Source organism: Hakea prostrata, chromosome 1, assembly GCF_041222555.1.
Source record: "Hakea prostrata isolate BN-2017 chromosome 1, UWA_Hpros_2, whole genome shotgun sequence".
Classification (NCBI taxonomy): Eukaryota; Viridiplantae; Streptophyta; class Magnoliopsida; order Proteales; family Proteaceae; genus Hakea; species Hakea prostrata.
Window position 1 is genome coordinate 40,952,506 of NC_142600.1, and position 26,421 is coordinate 40,978,926.

At 38.8% G+C, this 26,421-nt stretch overlaps 1 protein-coding gene across 1 annotated transcript; it reads left to right on the forward strand.

The window, feature by feature from the left end:
* LOC149028960 (beta-glucuronosyltransferase GlcAT14B-like) lies at positions 1 to 26,195 on the forward strand. The gene is made up of 5 exons (XM_089139672.1): positions 1 to 725; positions 848 to 2,810; positions 7,918 to 7,993; positions 8,105 to 8,220; positions 24,453 to 26,195. The coding sequence occupies exons 2-5, from the start codon at positions 2,213 to 2,215 to the stop codon at positions 24,998 to 25,000; spliced, it is 1,338 nt and encodes a 445-aa protein (XP_088995798.1). The 5' UTR covers positions 1 to 725; positions 848 to 2,212; the 3' UTR covers positions 25,001 to 26,195.
* The last annotated feature ends 226 nt before the right edge of the window (positions 26,196 to 26,421 follow it).

A 26,421-nucleotide genomic window follows, 5' to 3' on the forward strand; every position in this document is an offset into this window, starting at 1 on the left:
TTCGATGGTTCGCCAACGATCATCCATGAATTGTAGGCGGAGGTATTTGTGAATCCCGCTTGTCGCTGTTGCCGCTGCCTCTGGCTCTTGCAGTGAGGCCAACGTTTGCCCATGCTATTGGTGACTTCCAATTTCCGCCATGGAGGTTTCGCCGGAGGTGGTGCCGTCCACCGCCTTCTAAAGTTGCTACGCCTCACCTGAGTGATGCCTTCCCTTCGATTATGCAAATCCAGGTGGCTAATTGACATGCTGATCGGTGATCGTTGCTCCCAAATTTTCGATCCAAACATAATAATGTCGATTTTGTCACAATGATATGGTCACTATAGGTATCGACATTCCTTGGATTGATCCTTCCGGCGACTCCTTGGTTCTGTGATTTAGTAGAATCCTCACTTGGACGACCCTTACTATGATTGTGTTCAATCAAGAACAAACCAAACATTAACGTGCTCTCCCATGGCTTTGTCTGTGTTGGAGAAGAACTCGATTCTGCCGTTGGAACTGATTGAGGTGTCGCAGCAGTCCTTAGCAGCAATGGTTGATTCATCGTGTCAACACTACTTAGGTCGCCATTGACCACATCTGAGTCTACAGCAGCTTCATCCCATTGAGCTTTAGGCTGCTCAATCTCTTTTGCTTTGCTTGAATCGTCGCCGGCGTTGGGATGTACCAGTGATGGTCGCTGGGTTGTTGCTGACGAAACAGAAGACATATCTGAATTAGTAGGGATTTTGAATGCTTGCATTACTTGTTCACTTAGTGCCTTCGTCTGTGCTGCCAGTTGAGCCATCGTTTCTTTTAGTTGATCCATGTTTCCCTTCTGAACTTCCATTGAGGCTTGCAGGTTTGTGATAACCATTCCACGCTCGGAAGTGATGGTGTCGATCTGTTTCAGGTTCTCCTCCATTAAGCGCAAACGAGTTCTGTCGGCCATCCGGCAGGTCGGACCAATTGTCAAACTCCAATGTTGAACTGAGGGAACTCGGATCTAGTGAGGTCGTCGGCTTAGAGAAATAGAGAGAGAGAGATGGAGAGAGAGAAGAGACTTAGAGAAGAGATTAAACTTGTTCTCCTTTTCCCATTGCTTGGGTCCCATTATACTATGGTCGTCAGAGACCGTATTACAAAGTTAGAGTCCTCCTGGATTACAAACTCTAGAGTCCCTTCTGGATACTTTTCATCACTACGTGATATAGTCGGTTATAAACTCTAGAGTCCCACCCTCTTCAACTACATTTACCTATATCCATGACAAAGCCCTCAAATCTTTCAAGCCTAAAATGACTACCATATTTGTGCAACAAAGGCTAAAACCAATCCTCGTGATTCAGCAACCAAATTATTAGTTATACCATCACAATTAATAACAACAGTATTAATTATAGATAAAGGATTAGTTATACCATCACAATATTTTAAGAAGTTTACACAATATTACTTGCATTAAATAAACTATTGCTTTTGAAAAATAAGAAAGATATTGCATTTCGAGAATTTATTTTGTTTTTGTTTTTGGGTAAACAAAGAAAAAACCGTCAAAATATTCAAAACTGTCCCTGGTCATTAATTTCCGACCTTCTTCTTTGTTAATTTCTTTATTTTCTGTTCAACGGCTCTTCTTTAGCCAGCTAATCCTACTTCGGTATTTCTTTAGTCCTTGCTCCATCTGGAAGCTTTCACTTGTGCAGTTGTGCCCAATCTTTTCTTGTTGTTGACGAAGCTCAACTGTACCCGAAACATCATATCACTGGAAATCTCTCAAACAACAATTTTTTTTTTTATTTTAATTTCAATCGGCATCTGACATTCTATCCGGTATGCATTTCTTTTTCTTACTTTCAATAGTTCTTTTGTTTTTCTATTTGATCTGAATTGAAATCAAAGTTTTCCATTTTCTCGTGAAGTAAAAAGTTTCTCCTTTTTATTCTGTCGATTGGGTTTCTACTTGTATCGTTCAAATTTCGATCTTTTCACGTTAAGAATTCTAAATATACTATGTCTTCACGTCTTCTTGGGTAACGATGTCTAGAACGACTACATTTTGTTTTCGTTTTCTTTTTAGATCGAAGTGAATTCGTATTTGGTTAGTAATGATTTAATGTTTGCACTCCATTCCAGGGGATTTATATGTTTCTATATAGAAAAAAATTCGGCTTTTGGCTTAAATGTTATTCTATTCCGAGATCTTCCTTGATTGATTGGAGCAAGTATGAGGAAATATGCAAATCTTCACGCAGCAAGGGCGTTTAGTGATAGGGGGTGGATTGTTCCATTCTTCGCGAGCTTGCTCGTTTCTCTTACTCTGTTTTTAGCTGCAATTTTCGGGCTTTTCTCCTCGCGACATGCTGAAGATCCACTCTCTTTTGGCTTTATGTCATCTCTTATAGAGGATACCACTGAATATTTTGTTGAATCTGATTTAGAGAGTTCTTTGGACCCACCTGATGATTCGAGGTTGGAACCACCCAGGATAGCTTATCTGATTTCTGGGACAAAGGGTGATACACAGAGGATGAGGAGGACGTTGCAGGCTGTGTATCATCCCAGGAATCAATATATTTTACACTTGGACCTCGAGGCTCCTCCACGTGAAAGGATAGAACTGGCAACGTTGATCAAGAGTGATCCTACATTTAATAGGTTGGAAAATGTGCGAGTAATGGCTAAATCGAACTTGGTAACTTACAAGGGTCCTACAATGATTGCGTCTACCCTCCAAGCAGTAGCAATTCTATTGAAGGAAAGCGCAAATTGGGACTGGTTTATAAATCTCAGTGCCTCAGACTATCCTCTGGTCACACAAGATGGTTAGTAGTTGTATTAATTTTGTTTTATTGATATTTGGTAGTGGCAATAGATCAATTGTGTCATCTTTTGTAGCCTGTACTAAATGCCATAGAGCTCCATGTTTAGGCCATGTAGAATGCTTTGGGTTGTCAGCTTTCCTTTGAAACTGCTCAAGTTGGTTGTGTACTTGCATTGTTAGTAAAATATGCCATGACTCTTTAGCACTCATATGACAATACAACCAAACTTAACCAAAATAGGTTATAAAAAACTGAATTTTGTCAGGAACACTGAAGGTAATCTGGACTGTATGGCAATTAATTGCAATTTAGGTTTCATGAGACAAGGATACAAACTCTAATTTTTGTCAAATAGTTTAGGGAACTCTAGGAATGGGTTAAAGGTAGTTCTCTGCATTTGTGAAGGACCACTTGAGCAATGATATGGTCTCAATTTTCAATTTAGTTGATCCACAAGGGGAACAACATCTCAGGCATTAGTGGAAACAATCTAATTAGTTCTGTTCTGTCCTTGCTCTCTTCTTTCCTACTAGCCAGTTGGCAGTTCCTAAGGATGCAACCGATAGGTAGGTGCTCTTTTCCATAGCTTCATTTTTAGCTTTGCTAATAGGATAATGAAGATATTGCACTTTTCATATAATGGCACAGGTCAGAAGCAAATTTGAGTAATGTTTGAACACAATTTTGGAAGTCTAGATGACATTCTAGAAAAAGTTGTACACTGGGGAAGAAGTGTAGTTCTTTGAGTTAGTGTTATGGTGGATTTGATTTCATGTCATTTTGATGTCAGATGAAGAAATATTGTAATATTTTATGATTGCATTGAGGAGACGAAAAATGAGGAAAGTATGTGGGGCCCACACAAAAGGTGAAGTGGCAAAGATGAGGGTGTCGTGACAAAGCCATATTGCTGCATGGTACTTTATATGTGAGGCAGGAGGTCAGAAATTCAACAAAGCCAGCTGGGTGTGGCAGCTGGCAAAGCAGTGTGGCAATGAGCCTGTGGGTAGCAGCATCAGCACATCAAGACAGCGTATATACTTGTCCCACATGCGCATGGATTTTGTTGTGTGCCAATGGCTGATCGAAATTATTTTGTTGCTTTTTGAGGGTGTGTGGCATGTGCTCTCTCCCTGATGTAGTCGTCGATTAACTGATGATCAACTAGGAGCCAGTTCTTCCGAAATCTTGATTGGAATTAACTTATGGGATAAAATAGGTTAGGTCTAGGTAGGTTTGGTTGTGGTGTCATGGGTAGGGTCCTATGGTTTAGGTATTGATGGGTGATTTTGGTGCTAGGATGGATATGCTTACTGTATAATAGCTTAGCAATCTCATATGGGTTGGTTAGGTAACTTAGGTTAGGCTTCTGATGTAAACCAGGATCTAGCGTTAGGGGTAATATGGTAATTTCCCTAGATTTCTGGTTGCCCAGGAAATTCCTGCAAATAAAAATGAACATTCTAGGGTTCCAGAGGGTATTTTCTCACTCTCAAGTTCAGCCACAGTGTGAACAGGGTTCAGGGTATTTGCAGGTTCAGGTTTTAGGGTTCAGGGTATTTGCAGGTTAAGGTTTTAGGGTTTTAGAGGGTTTGGCTGGGGTTAGGAGTAGGAGGCTATTCCTTGATGTTTCTGCTGTTCAGAACTGACTTCTGTTGCTATCCTTTCAACTAGATTGAGGTCCTGTTGATTGAACTTCAACAAAATCAGATTTCTGAAGATTTAAATTTTCTGCAGAATACTAAGGTTGAAGGTGAAGTGCAGGTTTTTATAAAGTTGGGAAGTGGGGCTGAATTGCAAGAAATAGCAATAGGGCTTACACCTAGCCCTTCCTGCACTTCTAATGGAGGTGGAAGGGGCTTGATAGGGGCTGGGAATTAGGGTTTCCAAGTGGGAAGAGGGGGGGGGCAAGGGGGAGGGTCATGGTTGCTATGGAAGAGGCTAGGGCTTGTAGGGAAACAAAGGGGAAGGGGTAGGGCCTATTTGCAAAGGGGAGGGGAAGGGTAGGAGGCTACAGTGGTAGAGGGGGAGGGGTCTTTGGCTGTGGACAAGGAGGGGGAAGGCTGGGGTTGGGGGTGGTTGTTCTACTTACTTGGAATGGCTGGGATGGGTGCTTGAAGGTTGAAGAAGCTTGCTGGACTTGATGAGTTAATCTTTAGAATTCGAATGTTGGCTGCTTGAATGCTGGAAATCAAATTAAGAACTCTCAAAAGACAACTACAGGGTCCCCCTCAAAGGAACCTTGCCACTCACTCAGGCTATTAACAATCAACAACAACAACAATAAACCTTGTTCCAACTAAATGGGGTCGGCTACATGGATTCTTGCTTTCCAATCAGTTCTATTTGAGGCCATGCCAAGTACAATTTGGATTATATCACTTCTCCGTACAGGGGCTTTATAGGTCTCCGTTGAACATGGCCATGCCCCTCAAATGACTTTCCCAAAGCTTATCACTTATGGGAGCAACTCCCAAACCAACTCTAATATGACCATTCCTTATCTTATCCTTCTTAGTTTTGCCACTCATCCATCTTAGCATCCTCATTTCTGCTATGCTGAGTTTATCTATATGATTCTTTTTAATAGCCTAACACTTTGCACCGTACATCATAGTTGGTCGAACGACGGTCCTATAGAATTTTCCTTTAAGCTTTAATGGAATACGTCGATCACACAAGGCCCCGGACACACCTCTCCACTTTATCCACCCTATTTTAATTCTTTGGGAAACATCATCCTCTATATCACCTCTTTTAACAATCAAATTCTTTAATTCATTAAATCTGAATATTACATTGCAAAAAGAGGTTATTTATAGCCTAAGAGATAAGGATCTAACTCTAGACCAAAGCACTCAAAACGGAATCAAATTACTCCTAGACTACAACCCTAGGATTGAAATCTTGTAATGACACTTGGGACAACTTCAAAATAGGACTTTTAACCAAAACAAACTCCTAAAAGATAAGAATCCCTTTGGATAAGGAAATTCATCTTATCCAGAACTAACTCAACTTAACTCTACTTATAGTGGAATATAACTCTCTAACTACCAACTCAAATAAGAAACCTTATAGAGGGGATTCTAACCAGACCTATATTGAGCCCTAAAAAAGGATTGGAAAATGGCCAAAATACCCTTGGGGGGCATTCGGCCAGCTTGGATTGGCCATTTGGATCTAGATTTTTGGGACCCAATTATGAGGGGTTCCTTGTCTTCACATCAGCTTCAAATAGATCAGATTAAGTTTCAGGGCAAAAGGGTGACTTCTTGAACTGGGGTGAAATTGAAATGATTTGGGTGGGAGAATTCTAGGCGTCAGAATGGCCCCATACTTGAAGCGGATGTAGGTAATGATATGACTTAGGGATATGCTTGTCCATGTTTGGTTGGGTTTAGATAGTTAAGTTGGAAGATTCTGAGTTTCTTGTTTTAGGGGTCTAGGGAGTATGGAAAATTCAAAATATTTATATCTTGAAATTGGATGGTTAGAATGTGGTTAAATTATGGTCTAACACCACTACAATTGGGTGATGATGTACTTAAAAATTTGGGATAGATGTGATGTTTAGATTGGTGTAGATCGGACTTGAATTTCGGTGTCTTGGGAAGTAAAAAATTCAAGAAATTGAAGAAAAAAATAAAAATAAAGGTGATAGGAAAGGGGAGTATGGGATGTTGGCTGTTAGATACTTGGATGGGTACCTTGTGGAGCTTTTGATCAAATGGTAGTGGGGTCTTGAAGGTTGTCAATTCAACCATAGCAAGGATCTAGGCTTGATTTCACCTAAAACTTCAGGGAATAACCAACTGTTGGACCACCTCTAACCAAAGTTGACATGAACCAGTAGGTGCAGAAGCAAACATGCATAAAAGCACTTGTGGCTTTAGAGAAATTTTTAAATAATCTGAACTGTTTCTATTCTTCCCTGAAGGGGGTATAAATAGCCTTCTAATCAGCGTTGCAAGTTACAATGCAAGATAGAAATAGGAATTGAACTCCTAAAATAAATTGAACTAAAAATCCTACTAGACCTAGGACTTCCACTAGAATTATGACTTAAGATACTTAAAACTGAAATAAAACATAAGAATTTTGACTATTCTGCCCTTTTGACTTAAGTTGGGCAAAATTTATAAAAGTAGACCGACTAAAGCTATTATTTAAACTATTTTGTACTTTGCTTAGACATTCTGCTTTTAGACCCATGACCACATAAACCCTATGGGACAAAGTCACAACACCCCTATCTAACGATCCTAGGTTGATTTCGGTGGAAAATAGTTGAATGTGGCGCTGGATTTTCATCACTCACACTCCATCAAATTCTGATTGAAGCCTAGTTATTGGCCATGTCCAAGCTGGAGTAGTTGGTGGTTGGAAAACCATTTGCAGACTGTTATAAGTTTTTCCTTGCTTTTATGAAGGCTGGGTTTTCCCATTCAGTCATGGTAAATGTGCTTATTAGTCATGTCCAGCCAAAAGAATGACAAATGGCTGAAATAGAAAATAAATTTATGACCATGATAATTTGTCTATAAATGTTGTACAATAATAAACACAGCCCTAAACTGGTTCTGAAATGGGCTACTTGGTGAAAGTATTCTTTGTATGTCTTCAATTTCGAGGCTTGTTGGTTGACATTTAAAACTGATTGAGGTAGAGGCAACAGGCATGCTCATGTCCACTGGTTGTGGGCTAGAATATCTTGTCTCTCATTTTAGGATTATGTAATGTCTCATTGAAGTTAGTGAATCTGTCCTTTAGTCTTAATTCCGTTGTGAAGAGGTATCATCTCTCTGGTACAACTACAATTAACTTTCTGTTGTTTTGTGGTGGTTGGATTGGCATCCTTTTTTTCTTATTATTTATCAGTTCTCATTTGTTCTTTTGTGATTTTATGGACATTATGCCTACAGTGAGTCTTTTGCTTACTAGTGTCATCATTGTGAGTCGGCAAAGTCTTGAGTGTGCTTATTTCGTAATATTATTTCTATTTGTTCTTGATGTGCTCCTGACCTGGATCGCACATCATGAATGGGTGAATTGTTTACATCCAATATGTTCATATGCATTAAATCTGATCTTTTCCCCCCTGTAGATCTGCTTCATGTTTTACATAATTTGTCGAGGGATCTCAATTTCATAGAGCACACGGAGATTGTTGGTTGGAAATTGTAAGTACGCATGGTAAACAATATGCAGATTCCCTTAAAAATAATTGCTGCTTTTCAAGTTTAAATATTGATACTTACCCCTACGTTTCAATCTTATATGAACTTATGTAGGAACCAGAGAGCAAGACCAATATATGTTGATCCGGGTCTTTACTTGTCAAAGAAGTTTGATATTTTTAGGACTACTCACCGTCGACCATTTCCAACATCTTTTAAGTTATTTACAGGTATTGTATTTGCATAGTATCATATAATCCCATTTATTGATGGCCAATTCCATTTTCCACTTTTCACCAAATAAATAAAAATATAAAAATTCCATTTCTTACTCAATTGGATATAATTGTTCTCATTATAGTAGCATATTTCTTTGGCCATTTTTTTTCCTTTTTGTTTTATTTATTTTTTTAATTTAGGTAAACTACTTAGGCTTCCCTTGACTTTTTGTACAATCATGCAACACCCCTGAGTTTTGACAATTACTCTAACCTCCCCTACTTCTTAAACTTCATTTCACTTAACCCCGGTCCATTAGTATTTTAAAGGGTAAATATCATTTACCTCCCCTCTTAGCTGAAAAAATAGCACTTAGACCCCCTCTTAGTTGGATAATATCATTTACCTCCCCTCTTACCTAGCAAATATATCAAACGCCTCCTTTATGTTAACTTTCTCGGTTAAATTTAACTTTTACCATTAAATTTTTTCTAAAACCCCAAACTACCCTTGGCTGAAAATATTTTTTTAGTTTAAACCCTAAATTATCGTAATCACCCTAGCAATTAAAATACTAAATTACCCTCAATTAAAATAATTATTAAAACCAAAATACCGTAGTTCAAACCCAAATTATCTTTAATTATTAAAACCCCAACGTACCCTTTTTTTAGTTGTTTGATAAAATAATAAAAATAAAATGCAGGCTTTAACAGTCTGAAATCCTTGATATTTCACCTCATTGTGGCAATTTGATTAACCATCGGGCTCTAACTTCGAAATCACCTGCATCACGGCATCGAGCAAGTTTGCGCTCAACCCCAAATTTTCCCTATACTGATATTTGGGGTTGAGATAGTAGGCTGCACAATTCACAAACTCACAGTTAAAGACTTAAAGCTATGATTGAATGAATTAACAATACTTAAACAACCTATAGTAATTACTTATTGGCCCTATCTAGTGGATGTGTCAGATGAACGGTCCATCGATCATGCACAATATTCAAGTAAGCACTGGCACCTCTGGGGTTTGCTTTGTCTATGGCAATCTTCATACGCTCAAGGGCTACATAGTTGTGGGGCATAGTGGGCCCCCTCAGGGAGGAGTCAACCATACGCCTTAATGATAGGCTTCAAGGTTTGTAGCACAACAATCACATTCCTTTAGAAGTCATCAAATGATATCATCCTTTGTGCTTTGCGCCCATTATTCATATTGAATTATCATAAACACATTAAGTTAGTACATAGTAAATAACTAGATACTAGATAGTTATAATATAATAATTTGTAAAATGAAATAGTAGATGGAAAAAGCCTTTACATGGATCCAACCCAAGAAAACCACTCCTCCAATGTAGACATGGATCTGAGGCCCGTCTTCTTCTCTTTGATACTGTTGAGGGTGACAAATTTGTCATGAAACTTGTTGGATTGGGTCGCGCTAACTACCGTTATGTGATCGTCTCATCATGTTCAGAGCAGTGTTATGATCATAGATGAATTTGTTATCCATCTAGCCCTCTCCATCGTGCTTTGGACAATGCTGATCTTCCCAATGTCCTTCAATATGAGGTCGATACAGTGAGTTGTATAGGGTGTCCAATAGAGATTATACCTGGGTGTACTCATCAGCACCTCACCCCCTTTCTTGAAGTTGGACCTGTTGTCATTGACAATTTGCACCACATTCTTCTTCCTAACTAAGTATATACTTGTGTCTTTCGTCTAGCCAGTAGCATCCACTGATTTAGAAAAAAATTGTCCTCATATCATAATACACTATAAAGTGTGATGGACTTTCTCGTTGAACTGGTCCATGCATCACATATAATAGTGCATCCATATGTCTCCTATAAGGGTCTCATATTGGCTATGTATTGCTGCAGCTCCTCCTTGTCCTCAGTTAGTAAGGTGGTCATCACCTCTTTAAGGGTGCGACCATCATATCGAGGACCTGCCTCTTCAATGGTATCAATTATATGCTTGTTGTACGGACGCTGTGCTATGTTTGTTGGAACAGTACTATAGAGCAACCACTTAAAGCCACTGCCTTCTTCACCTTCTTACCCATCCTTTTCCATGCACTTGTAATCTTGTGTTGCTTGGCCCCCTTCTTTCTGAAAATGTTAGGATATAGGATACGATCCCTCCTGCATGGATAATTTTGTGGTGCTGGATGATCTGTTGTCAGAGTGGCCCTCTAACTCTGTCATCCAATGAACATACCATGTATACCACCCTATCCCCAAATCCAGATGCTTCAGCCCTAGATCCAAATGCTCCAGCTCTTGTAGCCCTAGAGGGACCAACTCTTGTAGCTCTAGCTCTCTCCTGCTCTCGGTATTGCATCTCCTTACTCTCAGCCATTGCTTGTCTAATGTCCCTCTTCTTTTGCTCTTTCCTAACATCAACGGGATCAACATCCTGATCAGAATCTGAGTCAACTCTATACGATGATGGTCCCCACTTTGCATCCTCTAATGCTCTGTCCACCCTCCTCTTGTCCTGTTTCTTTTTCCCCTTTGCTTTCTCTAACTCCCTTATTGCTTTCACTCTATCAGGATGGGCCTCAATGCACATGGCCACGTCCTTGGAACTGCCAGTGATGTGAGCCTTGAACTTGCTAATGCCACCTTAGTTCAACTCCTTTCCATAGAAATTACATTGTCCTACTTTTGTTCCCATCAATAGCAATACAGTACTGCCATGTTGGATCAGCCTTCCTTGCATATCTCTGTGCTGTGGCTATCCGTGGCCTTGTTGCCCACCTTGTGAACCGGCTCTCGTCCCATTGGCAGACAGATAACTATTGCATAAGTCATCAAACAATCATGTACCTAGCTAGCAATTTTTTCCTCTTTTTTTTTTTTTTATATATATATAAAATGATCTTTTAAAATTTTTTTGTCAAAAAAATGGCTGCCCATACAAAAACTAGCAATGAAACCACATGGACAACACTTGAAAACACTTATATAGCTATTCCATAATTTTCAAAAGCCTTTTCCCTAATTTTTCCTCTTTTTTTTTTCTCATAATTATTCATATTTTTATTAACATTTTAATAATTTTAAAAATAAAATTATTATTTATTGGGTGGAAAATATTTCAACTTCTTGAGTCCGCAGATTGGCTCATGGAGTTCTACATATGTTTGTTCCTATTACCATACAACACATTTATAATGTAAAAAAATAAGCATTTTCAGTGTGGGAAAATATAATTTTTGATGCCCATAGATAAAAAAAAATGAATTATTTTGTGAAAAAATTCTGACATTGTGAATTCGTAGATCGGCACACGGCAGATGTCAAAGACCAAAGCAAAATAGTGCAAGAATGCAAGAAATATGAGAGAGAAGCTCTAGAGAAGAGTTAGAAAATTGGGAGAAATTTGGATAAAAATGGCAAAAATTCATATACATCAGGCGATATTTCGCCAATAATATCACGAGACATGAGTCTCATTTTGGGGGGTCTTTTTGGCTCAATGTCCAGCGAAACGGCGAAATGTTTTAAGAATATTTTGCTGAATTTTGTTTCCATGCCTACACCATAGTTTTCCCAATTCCCTCCCTTATTTTCCTTCTCCTTTCAACTGCAACATCCCCTCCCCTCCCCTTGCCTTGGGAAGTATTGCCCCTTCCCTTCTCTCAAACCCTCAAAAGGCCTAAACTTACTCTTTTTCATCAACCTATAGAAACCCTAACCCTACTTTCATTCATAACTTTCAAACCCTTCATCTAGACCCCGATTCCTTTCAGAATCACCCTTCCAAACCCCTTTGGACCTTCGACCCTAACCCTAGCCCTAGTCATCTCCCCAAGTACCCTAATTTCTATCAAACCCCTAAATTTCAAGACCCTGAACTTGAAGGTTCAATTCTGAATTTAAAATTACGGCAAGTTTTAGGATTGAACTTCAACCAACCCTAGTTCCCAGACATACCTGAACCTAACCTTTCTCACATTCCAACTTAGAACCTTATTATCAGCCCTAATTATATAACTGTAGGGTACTAAACCCAAAGTTACTGCTGTTTCAACTGAATAAGTTCCTGAAGATAAACCTTAGATTTGGGGTTCACGTCAATTGCTAAAGCTTAGATCCTTGGTTTAAATCACCTTTTCCCTTCCTACAGATACAGATTCGCACCTTGATGATACTTTTAATTGTTTTTTGATTGCCTACTGCAAATAAAGTCATTCATAGAAATTTGAGTTTGTAATCAACTATTAAGTTCAAAATCTTATTGAGATCTTGAAAATCCAAGATCAAGGTTTAAAGCATCAATATTGAGTATCGTATCAGTCTGACCCCCCCTGCAAAAAAAAAAAAAAAGAGTATTGTATTAGTCAAGTGATTTTAAGAGATGTAGCATCTCATATCGAGTATTGTATCGTACTTGCCAATACCTTTCGGTTTAACCGAATGCGTGCCCTTAAAGAAAAAGAAAGAGACATATCAATATGTATTGTATCAACTCTACCTAATATGGATATGTTTCGGCTAGTATAGTATCGTATCTTGGGATACTCTAAACCATGCTCAAGGATCTCTAGTTAGTAGAGACAAAATAGCACATGAGATATGCAAATGCTATATCTCGACCTAGATCTTGACAAGATCTTCAGATTTGAGGATCTTGATATTTAGGTCACATGCCTTTATAAAGAAGATATAGCTCGAACAGGCTGTTCAAATTTTGACTATGAACTTGTTTGGTTTAGAGAATGGGGAGGTTCCTTTTTTTATTATTTTTTAATTATTCCACTTTTTGGCTTTAGTTTCACTTGTTCTTGTAAGATTACACGACAAGACTGTTGATTCTGTATATTCCTTAAGATTTATGTGCGTGCATTTAACCATTGGGAGCTAGTGACATGCAAGGCTGGGGTTTTTAAGGTTGCATTTAGTAACAGTCTCCAAGTACAGTTATGGCGTTCTTTTGTTCTCAGAATAGAAGACTGGGTGTTTATTGAAACAGTTCATTCTTTTATTATGTAAGAATGAAGCAGTGAGAAAGTGCTTTGAAGACTGACTTTTGCAAAATGTGTAAGACATGTTCTTTCAAGAGAACAAAAAGTTAATAAAGTGGTCTCGATAGTGAAGGTCTCTTGAGACCACCTTATCCCTGCCTGTGCTTGTAGGCCCCATCCAGCTTGCTCTCTTGTCCTGTGCCCTTGCTTGAAAACAAGATTTTCATATTAGAGGCCCAATTGGGAAACATTTCCAGAATGAGTTTATCAAACGCCCATTTCTGAATTAAAAAAATGGTCTTCTAGTAAGGAAACATGTAAAAATGGTTTTACACAAGAACAGTCTCCCAAAATGGAATTGTTACTAAACGCATGTTAATTTTCGATGATTTACATGTATTCTTGTTCACTGTACTTGGTAGCTGGTACTTACCTGGTACTTAGTTGGTACTTGGTTCTTAATTGTTGAAGTTTGGTAATATGTAATGTTGGCTTGGCTGTTCATGACGAGTTTCTACTTTAGACTTTGTAGTAGAAACTTCTAGGTGTATAATGTATGTTTTATTGGTAAAATCTATCTCATATCATTCAAAGTAGTCTACATATAATAAGATTACAATTTCACAATGAGGGTTTGGCCTTTATTGTGGTATTGCCACCCAAGGGTGCAAACTCAAATCACTAAATTGTTCATATATTTTTTCGCGTGTATATTTCTTTTCCCGGTTTGAGAGCTTGAATATGTTTATCAGTATTAGTACTAACTTCCCTTAAAGCTTCAGAACCAACCATTCCCATTTGAACATTGAAACATCAATGCGGAAAGCCATGGAAAAAAAAAAAAAAAAGAGGAAAAGGAAAAAAGAAGCACCATCTCTTTGTTTGAGCTTTGAGATTTGTGTGAGGTTCAAATTCTCGGTTTCGAGGCTGGTTGAAACCGAGATGTGGTTGAAACCTAGGAATTTTCCTAGATAGTTTTGGCAACAAATTTCGTGGCTACATATAGGGTTTTTTTGCTCTGATTTCTTGTATACTACCTATTTAAAGCATACAGACCACAATGACATGGATATTTTGCCAAAAAAAAAAAAAAAAATGGAAAGTTATCATTCAAGTTTTAGTAGTTAGTATACATGAGAGGTTCTGAGAAATACAGACTTTGTAAAATTGATTCTTGTATACTACCTATTTAAAGCATACATAACACAATGACATGGGTATTTTGCCCAAAAAAAAAAACAATGGAAAATTATCATTCAAGTTTTAGTAGTTAGTATACATGAGAGGTTCCGAGAAATATAGACTTCGTAAAATTGATTTCTTGTATACTACCTATTTAAAGCATACAAAACATAAATTGTATTGCATACTTAATGTTGGATACAAAATTGCAAATACAAAAAAAAGATTACAATAACCAAAAAGAAACTCCCAAGCCTTATGTCCGGTAGATCCATCACTTGAGTCACGTAGTACTCTGAATATTGTAAAAAACCTTGTCATGTCATGGCACATGTAAACTTGTCCACGTAGTCCGTCATTGCCCTTCTATAGGTGGCCTCGTCCGCATAAGCTAGATATGCTAGCCTAGGGAATGTGTCGTTAGGCCATGGACTGTAACCCAATGATGACGGCTGTACTTGCATAATTGGGTGTGATTGAAGGTAAAGAGTGACTGAAATTTGGTGAAAAAGGGCTTGAAAGAATAAAAATCACAAAAAAAATAGGGTTTAGCGGGTCGATTTCTGATGGTAGTACCGCTTTATTTCTGTTAGATCTCTAAAGCTTGAGTGAGATATGGTGTACTTTTATTACTGGAATGGGCCGGTCTGGGTGAAACCAAGTTTCAACATGTAGTCAAAATTTTGACCGAGACGGTCAAAACTTGGTGCTTTTTTTTCTTCTTTCTCCATATAGTTTCGTCTCGGTTTTGAGAAAAACTGAGATTTCGGTCATCTTGGTCGAAATTTGTACACTGGATTTTAGTCTTGATCTGGTTGAGATGGCAAGTCAAGACGAGTTTTTAAATGTTGGAAATGGACAATCTTCTTGGAGTAAAGATTTACTGGAAGTCTTTATACACTGGATTTGAGTCTTGATCTGGTTGAGATGGCAAGTCGAGTCGAGTTCTTAGATGTTGGAAATATCACTAGAACTTTGTAGGTTGGACAATCTTCTTGGAGTAAAGATTTACTGGAAGTCTATAACAGGCTTGAAGGAAGGATATCCTATGGGAGCACTATTTCTGAATTTGTACTGAAGTGCTATATAAAGGAATAGACATCTGTCCACTCTAGTTGAAGGGATGCTATAAGATGAAAGCCTCAAAGCCACTAATTTTCAATCCATTTGCCTACAATATCCAATAGAACCATAATAACACTGTTCCTGAATCTTTCAACTTCTTCAAGAACCCGGGGACAACATATTCCTCTGTTTTACTACCATTGGATTTTTTTTTTCATTTTTCTATTGTTTGGCACTGGTCAGGGTTATTGTTTATGTCATATCTTCTTATAAATAAAGAGGCTTGGTGTAATTATTCAAGCATTAGAATTTAGTTGTGCTGCTAATATGGCATCAGACCCAAAAAGTCTAACCTATTTGGAGAATGCCCTCCTTTCTTCTTCGTTGTTTTCTCTTTACTTTCCCTTTCTTGATTCACCTTCTCCTCTCCTTTTTGGTTCCCCTCTTTGTCTGCACAGGGGAGCAAGTAATGAGGCGACCAATTGATCTAGTTGCTGCCCCTCATGCTGCCTCAGTTGATCTAGCTTCTGCTGCTTCTCCTTGATATATATGTATGTGTATGTATATGTTTTTGATTCCTCACTTTCCCTTGAAGATTGACTGATTGATTGGGGGATTGAGTCTTCCTTATTGGAGATCAATATCAGACATACATTGGACAGCAACATCTGTACCTACTTCTCGTTTGTGGAAATTTGTATTTTCCTGAATTAGTCCACTTGGTAGGGTTTTCTAATACCTGATAGTGACACCTGTTGATTTTGCGCTTCTCTTGTGGTTTCCTTGGCTGGTTTATCAACAGAGCATCTTATTCTTCTTCCCTTTTTGGGTTTTGTTTTTGTTTTGATGTCTGTATCAAATGATTCTATTATATCATCATGTTGGACCCCCACCTGCTACATCCAGAATTGAGGGACAGACAAGGAATATGCGTTTTCCAGCATGCTGCTGAACTTAAAGGAACCAATTGTTTATCTGTTTATATATTTAATTTTATTATAATTTGTTTGGAATGAATGAGGAACCAATTGTTTAATGTGGTTCATGTCTAATTATTTAACTGTTTGCTGTCTTGCTGGTCTTGGTCTCACAAGACATCTTGCCACATGTCCCAAAACCAGCTGACAATTGGTTTTTCTCAAGATCAATAGTTTTCTATGATCTCTGGCAATGTTGGTCCTACTGTGATCTATGCAGCCAGATCTCTTTAGTGGTAATTTATCGGATGCTGTTTCTTAAGTATGGACTTCCCCAAAGAAAACTTATGGTAGAGTGGAGAATGATGCTAAGCTATATGGAACAAGGTAAAAGGTTTATAGTGTGTCTCTGGTCTGTGGAAAGACAGATGGAGACTGGGTTATCCATGTTTTTCATTAAAGGGAGAGCATAGGAATGGCTTACACAGGTCATGCTCTTCTGTTGGGCACATCAAATTGAGTACGAGCATCGATTGGGTGTGGCTTTCCAGCACCTGGAAGGAGATGCATGGGATTGGGTATAGTGGAAGGCCTGGCAGCTTACTTGGATGAACTTCAAATATGGAAGGAGATACATCCAAGCGTGGATTTGGATAACCATTGTATTGACACTGAAATCGATGCTAATGAGAGGGAATCACAGGATCAGGCTGTAAAATTGAGGGGAAAAAGAGGATGGGAGGGCTGAATTGGCTGTAAGAGTCACCTCTCGCCGAACTTGGAGGAGAAAGCAAAGAAGGAGCTCGATTGTTTGGACAGCCTTGGCTAATTCAAGCCTTAAAGGCCAGAGGCCTGATGCAAAAGAAGAAGAGGAGGTCAATGGGATGAGAAAGATGGAGAGACATTGTCGGTCCAGAGAGAATGATGGCTGGGTGGCACTATTGCGGGAAAAACCCTGTTGGAAGAGGGCGATAGCAATGGACAAAGAGTTGTTGGCAATGTGGAGGCAGCTACGGTTTCTGGTATCAATTTGCTCACGATTGAGAAGAAATGGGTGTTGTGCAATCGGCGGTGAAGATTGGGGTTACAAATAGTGTTCGGATTGCAGAGGTGAATCTCACAAGTGAAGAGAAGGAAAAGGCATGGTTGGACTGGTTAGCGGTTGCCCCATTGACCCTGGTCTGGTCGAGGCACGTGGTCCAACAAATAGTGAGAGTGAACCAGGCTGTTGGTTTAAGTGGGTGGCCTTAAAGTGTCCAACTAAAGCTCACCCGTAAGGATGCTGCATCGGGCCAGTTTCATGGAGTCCCATAACTGGGCTTCAAAGAGAGATGTTAGGCCCCAGCCCAGTGCGGAGGTCAGGAACGATGAAATGCTGGACCCAGAAACCAATTGGCCCATCTTTTAAACCTAATGAACTGGGGCAATTTTGAAAGCCCTCTATTTTTTCTTCTTCTTCCTTCAACACCATGAGCAGTGTTGACTGAAAGAAAAAAAAAAAAAAAAAAAAAAAAAAGAAAAATAAAAGAAAAATAAAACACCATGAGCAGCACTGCTAACTAGAGCCTGCAGGATTTTGAGGGGGTGGCAATGGCAGTGGCTTTGAGGTTGCCAGTGGCAGCGTTGATTTTCACGATCATTTGGGAACCTCATTCGAGTTATTGGTTCTATGTTGTTTGCGGTTGGGGCAAAGCAGGAGGAAAAACATCGAAGGTCTTGATATAAGGGTTATTCAGTTGCTCTTTGATATTAGCATGGAATTAAAACCTCAAGCATGACCTTGTCCGCACCAGGAAGAGGTGAGTCTTATGTGTGGTAACTGTAGGGCAAGATCTGAAATTGTTGGGCTGTCTGGTGGTGTTAGAAAACTTGTTGTTGGTATTTCAGCAGCTTGTCAAGTCCTAAAGGGCTGCATTTGCTTCACAATAATGCTGTTCTTGTACATCAGTGGGTCTTCAAATTCAAGCTTTGCTCCACAATACGGCATGACCAGATCTTCCGTTTCACTCCCAAACTTAGGCTGCATTTGTTTGCTGGAATAAAGGTGGGGTGGGAAAATTCTTGAAAAAAAACAAAATTTTCCTACTTTTTCTTTAAATCCTAAAAGCATGGTAAAAAATTCGAGGGAAACTCAAGTTTCGACCAGGTGAAAATGGGAAACTTAGGTGGAAACTTGAGAAATTTCGAGGAAACCGAGGACTTTTCCGTACAAGTTTCGACATCAAGTTTCGACAAGTTTTAGAGAGTATTTTGGGGTGAGATCCTGCATTTAAGCTAATTAAAGTATAAAGAATGCATTTGTTGTATTTTGCTAAAAAAATCAATGTAGATATGTCATTCAATGTACATAACATCAATGTAGAGTTGTCCAAAAAGTACATTATAAACTTAACTACTTAAGCACATAACATTCAATATATAATTTCTAACTTCAAAATAATTGACAATAAAAGGAAAATACAACTTAGTGTTAAGAGGAGTGCCAAGAGTGGATTCATCATGTGAGCTAAGTAGTACCATGCCTATAACATCCTCTCCTCCAACCAACGAACATAGACATCCCATGACATTTTATACCTATGGTTGTCAAGTTAATCGACAATTGTAACTTTATGAGTCTGGTCATCAATATGCTTAAGATAACCAACCTGAGTGAATACGCACTTTGGATAGGGAAGTCCTGATGGAGGGGGTATTTGTCGTGGGTATTTTGGGAAACATGAAATAAACAAAAAAAATTAAAAATTTGGAAAAGTTACAAAATTTACAGGAAAAAGTCCCAAGTTTCCACAAAATTTCTCAGGTTTCCATGAAATTTCCCAAGTTTCCACGAAATTTCTGGAGTTTTTACGAAATTTCCCAAGTTTCCCACGAAATTTGGGAAATTTTTTTTCCTCATGAACCAGCTGGTCCAACTGGGTTGAACCAAGTTTCGACAGGTTTCGAGGTTTCGACGAAATTTCGACAGTTTCGATTGAAATTGAGGACTTTTTTCGGTCCTCATGAGTTTCGTTTCGCATTTTCCAAAATGGGAAATGTCGGTGGAAATTTCGCAAGTTTCGATGGAATTTTGTTCTATGCCTAAAAGTGTATATTGTTTGGTTGCTTGGGGTGGGAAAGTTAGAGATAAGTTTCCTTAATTTAAGGAAACTTGTCTGGTGAGGTGGCAACCCAACTTTCCCACCCCAAGCCTTTTTAAAACCCCACAAAATGTGTGGAATTTTGTGGAAAAGTAAAATGTGGGACCCACAATTAACACTTTTCCACACTTTCCTTTCCTTTCCTTTCCTTCTCCCTCACCCTACTACACATGGGACCCACATATTTTTTTCCCCACCCCACCTTTGCAAACAAAAGCAACCTAAAGGGGTGGGGAAAAAAACATGTGGGCCCCATGTGTAGTGGGGTGAGGGAGAAGGAAAGGAAAGGAAAGTGTGGAAAAGTGTTAATTGTGGGTCCCACATATTACTTTTCCACACTTTTCTACAAAGTCCCACTCATTTTGTGGGGTTTTGAAAAGGCTTAGGGTGGGAAAATTGGGTTGCCACCTCACCAGACAAGTTTCCTCATCTCTAACTTTTCCACCCCAAACAATCTACACTTTTAGGATTTAAAGGAAAAGTAGAAAAAGTTTGCTTTTGCAAGAATTTTCCCACCCCACCTTTATTCCAGCAAACAAACGCAACCTAAGGAACAATTCCGTGGTGATGCCTATGTGGTTATGATTATTTTTGATTTGGTTATTTTTGGTAAAAGATCTGCAGAGTTTGGGAAAATAATTGAGCAAGTAAGGAGCAGAGAACAAGGACTGCTTCTTATGGGTGTGGCGCATGTCATCCCAAGCTTCTACTGCGTCTACTAATCAGCCGTTGTCACTTCTTCCACTCTGTCGAGTTCCAAGTTTGCCCACTCAGTATTTCATCTGGTAGTCATTGTTCCCCGGTTAATATGATAATCTACTATGGTGTCAGTAACCATGCGATATGGTTTTGGATTCTTTTTTCAAATGCTTGCCCATTTCTAGCAAGTATAAAACTTTGAATCGCTGATGGTTCCACCTCATCTATTCTGGAAATGGATCCATTAGTTGCTATCCTTCCTTTATCTTTTATGTTGCATATTCTGAATTTCATTACTGATCTTCTTCCTGTTGGTAATCTAACTATAATTTTGAAGTGTAATGTAACTTTTTTCGCACTCCCTGTTTTTGTTTTTTTTTTTTTTGGGATTTGGTAACAAGGAAAACAATTGGGTGTTGTAGAAAACAATTGGGTGTGGTAAAGTGCATGGTGGATTATACCTTCTCAATGATGGTCGTCAGCGGCTGACAGCTTCACTTTCTCAATTGTATCAAGATACCTCCCCCCACCTCTCCCCCTTCTTTTCCTCTAAGCTGCTGCTCCAGTGGCATTATAGATTAGCTTGTCCTCCAGAAACTTTATCTCATCTTGATGCAGGTCTAGCACCAAATTTGTCTCTTTTTCCCTTAGGAAATAGGCCTATAGTTGGGTTGTATAGGTATTGGGCCATCAGCCAACTTATTGAACCTAAAACATGGGTACATGAGTTGTGCTCAAACATAGGTTATTTAATTAGTTTGATTTGTTTTAGAGCTAAGGTGACCACTTAAAATTCTCATGAATTGATTTAGAATTATGAGTCCGTTTAAGACTTCAAGTTAATAATAGATAGGATATTTTATATTTTAATTAGCTATCAAGATTTATTTTCCTTTTTAAATTGGAATCAGTTGATTCCAAGTGGGAACAGGAGTCTTGTTTGTAAGGCTTATTATACCCCCATTGTGGGAGGAATGGGTAGACCAGATAGTAAGTTTTATTGCTTGTGCAAGGTTTGTTGCTGCCTCTTTCCCTGCATGAAAACCTGCTGGATTTAAGTCCAGTTTTCCCTGGTGGTTCAAAGTCTAGGAGGCATCTCATAGTGCTCGGTGCATGGACCAAGGATCAGGGTTTTGGTTTCGAGGCTGGTCTCAACTTGGCCAAAAACCAAAATCTCGAGGTTTCAACTGAAACTTTTTGGGCAAAGTTTCGGGGGCTTATATCGCCTCCATTTATCTGATTTATTACCTCCTACCTTTTTAAAGTATAATAAACACAATGGAACTAGTAGTTCGCCAAAAAAACCATTAGAAAGTTATCATTCTAGTATATTAACAAATGATTGGTTTCAAGGAGTACAAACTGTATTGCATACAAGCATAGAATAATCAGCATGCATGAATTGTTTGATAGAATGGTTACATATACAACAAGTCAACAAAATATAGTGACTAACTAGATCAAGTGATGGTGTCTCACATATATTAAGTGCAAGCCCATACATCATGTATACATGTGTATTTTTTCAAAATACATGATTTAGAAAATAATTTTTGCAATAAGAAAATTTTAAAAATGATAGCAATAATAAAAAGTAAGTTTAGCAACACGCATCATAGATTATAGATCTAAACTAACATATATTGATTTCAAAGCAATACAAGATCATTTAAGGCATGAGCAAAAAAAAAGGGGGAAGTTTGGAATTGTTGGGTATGGCTCATGCTTGACAATCTGTTGCGGGCAGACACAGCAGTGCTCCTGGGCCCATAGAGGCCTTATATCACTTTGGGCCTTAGAGTTTCCTTTGTAGTAAGTTTAGCAACACACATCATAAATTATAGATCTAAACTAACATATATTGATTTCAGAGCAATACAAGATCATTTAAGGCATGAGCAAAAAAAAGGGGGAAGTTTGGAATTGTTGGGTATGGCTCATGCTTGACAATCTGTTGCCGGCAGACACAGCAGTGCTCCTGGGCCCGTAGAGGCCTTATATCACTTTGGGCCTCAAAGTTTCCTTTGTAGTTTGGGCTTGGGCTCATGAATAGCTGCTGTGGCATATGAGGTGTTTGAAGGCAAAGGAAGAGCAAAAGAGGTGCTTGAAGGCAAAGGAGTTGTGGATAGAGGATGAAAATGGATAGAAATCACCAAATACAAGAGAAATAATCAAATATAGGTCGAAACCTAAGCTGCGAAACCATGGCTGAAAGATCGAAACCTGTAATATTTCTCAGGTCAGACTGACATGGAGGATTTTATACAGAATAATCGACCAAAACTTCAGTTGAAATTTCGTAAGTTTCTACCAAAACATTGTATTTCTTCGAAATACTGCAGGTTTCGTTTCAGCCATGGTATGGACACAGCTGCATTTTTTGACTCTGAAGCACTCTTCTGCTGGTAGTCTGCCATTACAAGTTGCAGCTTGGGAAGTCTATTACTTGGCAAGGGAATCCACCCTCCCGACATCTCTTTCTCCTCTACTTTCTATTTTCATTTGTGGAGACTCCCATTTATAGGGATCCACCTACAGCCTGTATAAACCATTGGAGTCCTCCCAACTCCATCCTGCAGCCCTGACATCGTTTCCTTATCTTATCTGGAGTATACATCAATATAACTTCCAAGATCCGATGTTTTACCCCCTTCCTCAAATTCTCAGATTCCCCCAAGGAACTCAAAAGTTGGAAGTTAAGTCGACATCAATTTAAGTATCCTAATTGTCAACAACTTCAGAGCATCATCACTATACATCATTCCAAAGTTCAGACCAATTTTCAGGACAATGAGACCCCAAGATCAACGTTTCTTGGTTACCCCATCAAACTCCCTAAAACCACTGTAGCATTCAAGAAACCAACTCTTACCAACCAACTAGTTGGCCACAGATTCAACAGAAGATTGCCTGGTTTCTTACTACATATGCCTCATGATTCTTGGGTTGACCTGACCATCAAAACCCAGAGGGAGGTACTCCATTTTGAGAAATCCACCCCATCCCAAGAAGACCACCCAATCTCAAGAACCCCGGTCACTCTTTATTCGAAGAACCCTATTCATTGTTGCTACTTGAGATTCAAACAAAAACTCCCAATCAATGACAAGCCCAAAAGCTTCGACCAAAAGTAGGACCCCACCTTACCTGAAATTTCAAGAATTCCTAGCGTTTCCCACAATTTGATTTGGTCTGAATACATATCTTTGCATTGAGCCTCAGTCAATTGAGGCTACATCACATTTATTTCCAACCTAATCAATGTTTCCTATAGGCATCAACTTTGAAGGATGAGATTACAAAAGAAAGAAGAAAAATAAGAGATTTGGGGTTGGGGTTGCCGAGGGATGGGGGGAGGTGGGTGAAGAAGAAGAAAGGGAAAGGGTGCATATGTTGGCCCTATACAAGTAAGCATATTTTAACCACAAAGGTTTGTTACTAACACTGTTAGCTTCAGGACATAGGAGAGATTCACATAATTGTTGGTGGAAGTCAGAGATTCACAAATATTTATCTATATTTGGTGGGGGGGGGGGGTTTCTACTTCCATTTAGGATTCTATCCTAGGTACTGGTGACTAGTGGACTACCGCTGATTGACCTTACCAGCTGATGTGTTTGTCCCATAGGATGTTCTATTGGAGCAGATATATACCAAATGGTCAAGTTGGTCATGTAATGTTTATATATATATATATATATATATATATATATATATATATATATATATATTAAATAATGCTGGAGACCTTGTCAAAGTTCTGTATCTTCATTTATAACAGACAAACCATTATAACCTGGTCTACTTTCTATTCTCATCTGCATTTATGTTGTGTACGGAAAATTCCCACCATCCAGTTGAATGTCATCATTGCATTATTGTTTTTAAAGTAGACTACCAGGAATTTTTATCATCAAACTAATTTTTACTTGAAGTTTTCATTTTCCCTCGCAAAGTTGATTTAATTCATTGCAGTGAAAATTTGATCTACTTTTGAAGGTTCGTTGTAACAACGTGAACTCCAAGATTCAGAAACGAATCTTTTATGTAAGTTCCATAGCAAGGCATTCCTAAGGAAACCACATTGGATTTTCTAGATTCTAGAAAAGCCCAGTTGTTCATGAGAGGGAAAATTTCAGATACATAGCAAGCTAAATTGCAAATATAGATAATTTATCTTACAAGCACATATTATTCTTTATTATCTCTGTAGATGTTATCAGTTTGTGTTATTGAACCCAACATTTTTCGTTCCAGGTTCAGCTTGGGTAATGCTTTCACGATCATTTCTTGAATTTTGCATATTGGGATGGGAGAACTTCCCCAGGACTCTGTTAATGTATTTTACAAATTTCATCTCCTCCCCAGAAAGCTACTTCCACACTGTAATTTGCAACACAAAACAATTTCAGAGCACTGCAGTGAATCATGACCTTCACTACATTGCTTGGGATAATCCTCCAAAGCAGCATCCTCGCTACTTGACTATGAAGGATTTCAATAAGACGATGAAAAGTGGAGCTGTATTTGCTAGGAAATTTAAAAAGGATGACCCAGTCTTGGACAAGATTGATAGGGAGCTTCTAGGTCGGCCTTCAGACCAGTTTGTTCCTGGTGCGTGGTGCATTGGGAGCTCTGATGGTGGGGATGACCCTTGCTCCTTGAGAGGTGATGATTCAGTTGTTAGGCCTGGTCCAGGTGCTGAGAGGTTGCAAGGACTTCTGCAGAAGCTTTTATCGGAAGATCTTTACAACCGTAGTTGTTCGTCTCCCAGTATAGAACCGGCAACACTTCCTGTACATTGACACAAACAAGAAATATATGAATGCTGTAAATTTTGAAAATCTGATTCCAAAGTCCTGTAACCATTGCTTGCATTATGGCATGGTGTTGAGATATCCATTCATTGTAGTTTAGGGTTGTAACCAAAAAGAGAAAAAAACCAGAAAAGAAGAAAAGAAAACTTATCTGCAGGTCAAACAAATGACAACAGTCCTATGAAGATCACAGACGGTTATAAATGATATCATATGATGGTATCTGTTTGGCTGAGAGTGACTTCTGGAAAACATCATGGGAACCGTGTAATGGCTCACAAAGGGAGTGGTGCTGAAGTGCAAGAATCAGAATGCTTGTACCACTCTGCTGGCCGGGAAGTCTCTGAGAGTTATCCAATGAATGACACGAGGTTGTTTGTGAATCTCCGGTACTGTTGAAGTTGTAAAATTTTCACTTTACTCGAACTCATTGGTAAACAGAGTACTTTGGTGTCAATGATTTGACGTCCAACCCATTTGATGTTCTCAATCAAATGTAGGAACTGATCTAGCTTTTCTGACAGTTCAGGTACGACGGGGTGATAAGCAGAATCTATCACTGTATATCAGTAGAGGTGTGGGTGCAAGTAGGGAAAGGCTCATTCAAGTTTTCATTCATTTGCTGCTGTGTTCTAGTATCATATCCTCTCCTTTGGGATCGAAACCTAAGGAGGTCAGAGTCAAAGTTCATTGTCTGTGAACTGTTTGGATCTCCTAGTGATGGGCTCATTGACTCACATAGGTGCTGAACTAGTTTCTCTAGGAAGACTGATGTCTCAAAGTAAGGAAGTCTCAGAGAACTCTCAGTTGGGTTGTGGAGAAGGTGAAATGTATTATTGGAAGGAAGGTAAAGGAGATCCTATCACTCCTGTGCACAATCAGTTGACCACACCAGACAAACCCAAAGATTTGATAAGTCAAATCTCATTTTACCCCAATGAGCAAATCTGATGTCACTTCCCATGCAGTTCTATTGAACTCATGACCTCTTATAATATGATCTTTTGGCAACTCAGAAATCTCAACCAAAACTAGGTATGGAGATCCTAATTCCAATTTCGTTTTATTCTTTCATCTCACAAGGTTCTTCATAAGAAGCTAAGGGCTTTCACATTTGAAGATAGAAATCAACATTACAGGCAACACCATGGACAGGAACCAACATATTCCGCCAAACGTAACAGCAAACACAAGAGATGAAATATTTAATCCACTAATAGATTTAGAGGAGATTCAAATCTATTAGAAGGATCAAAGATTTGGTTTCCCTCAATACTTGCAACTTTAGAATCATGATTTTCATGGGTAAATTACTGTTGCTCCAAAATCTGTCATTTCCAATTCAACCAAGAAGCATATCGAACCTGAAACTTGTGGATGAAAGGAAACTCGTGAGAGCAAACCATCTC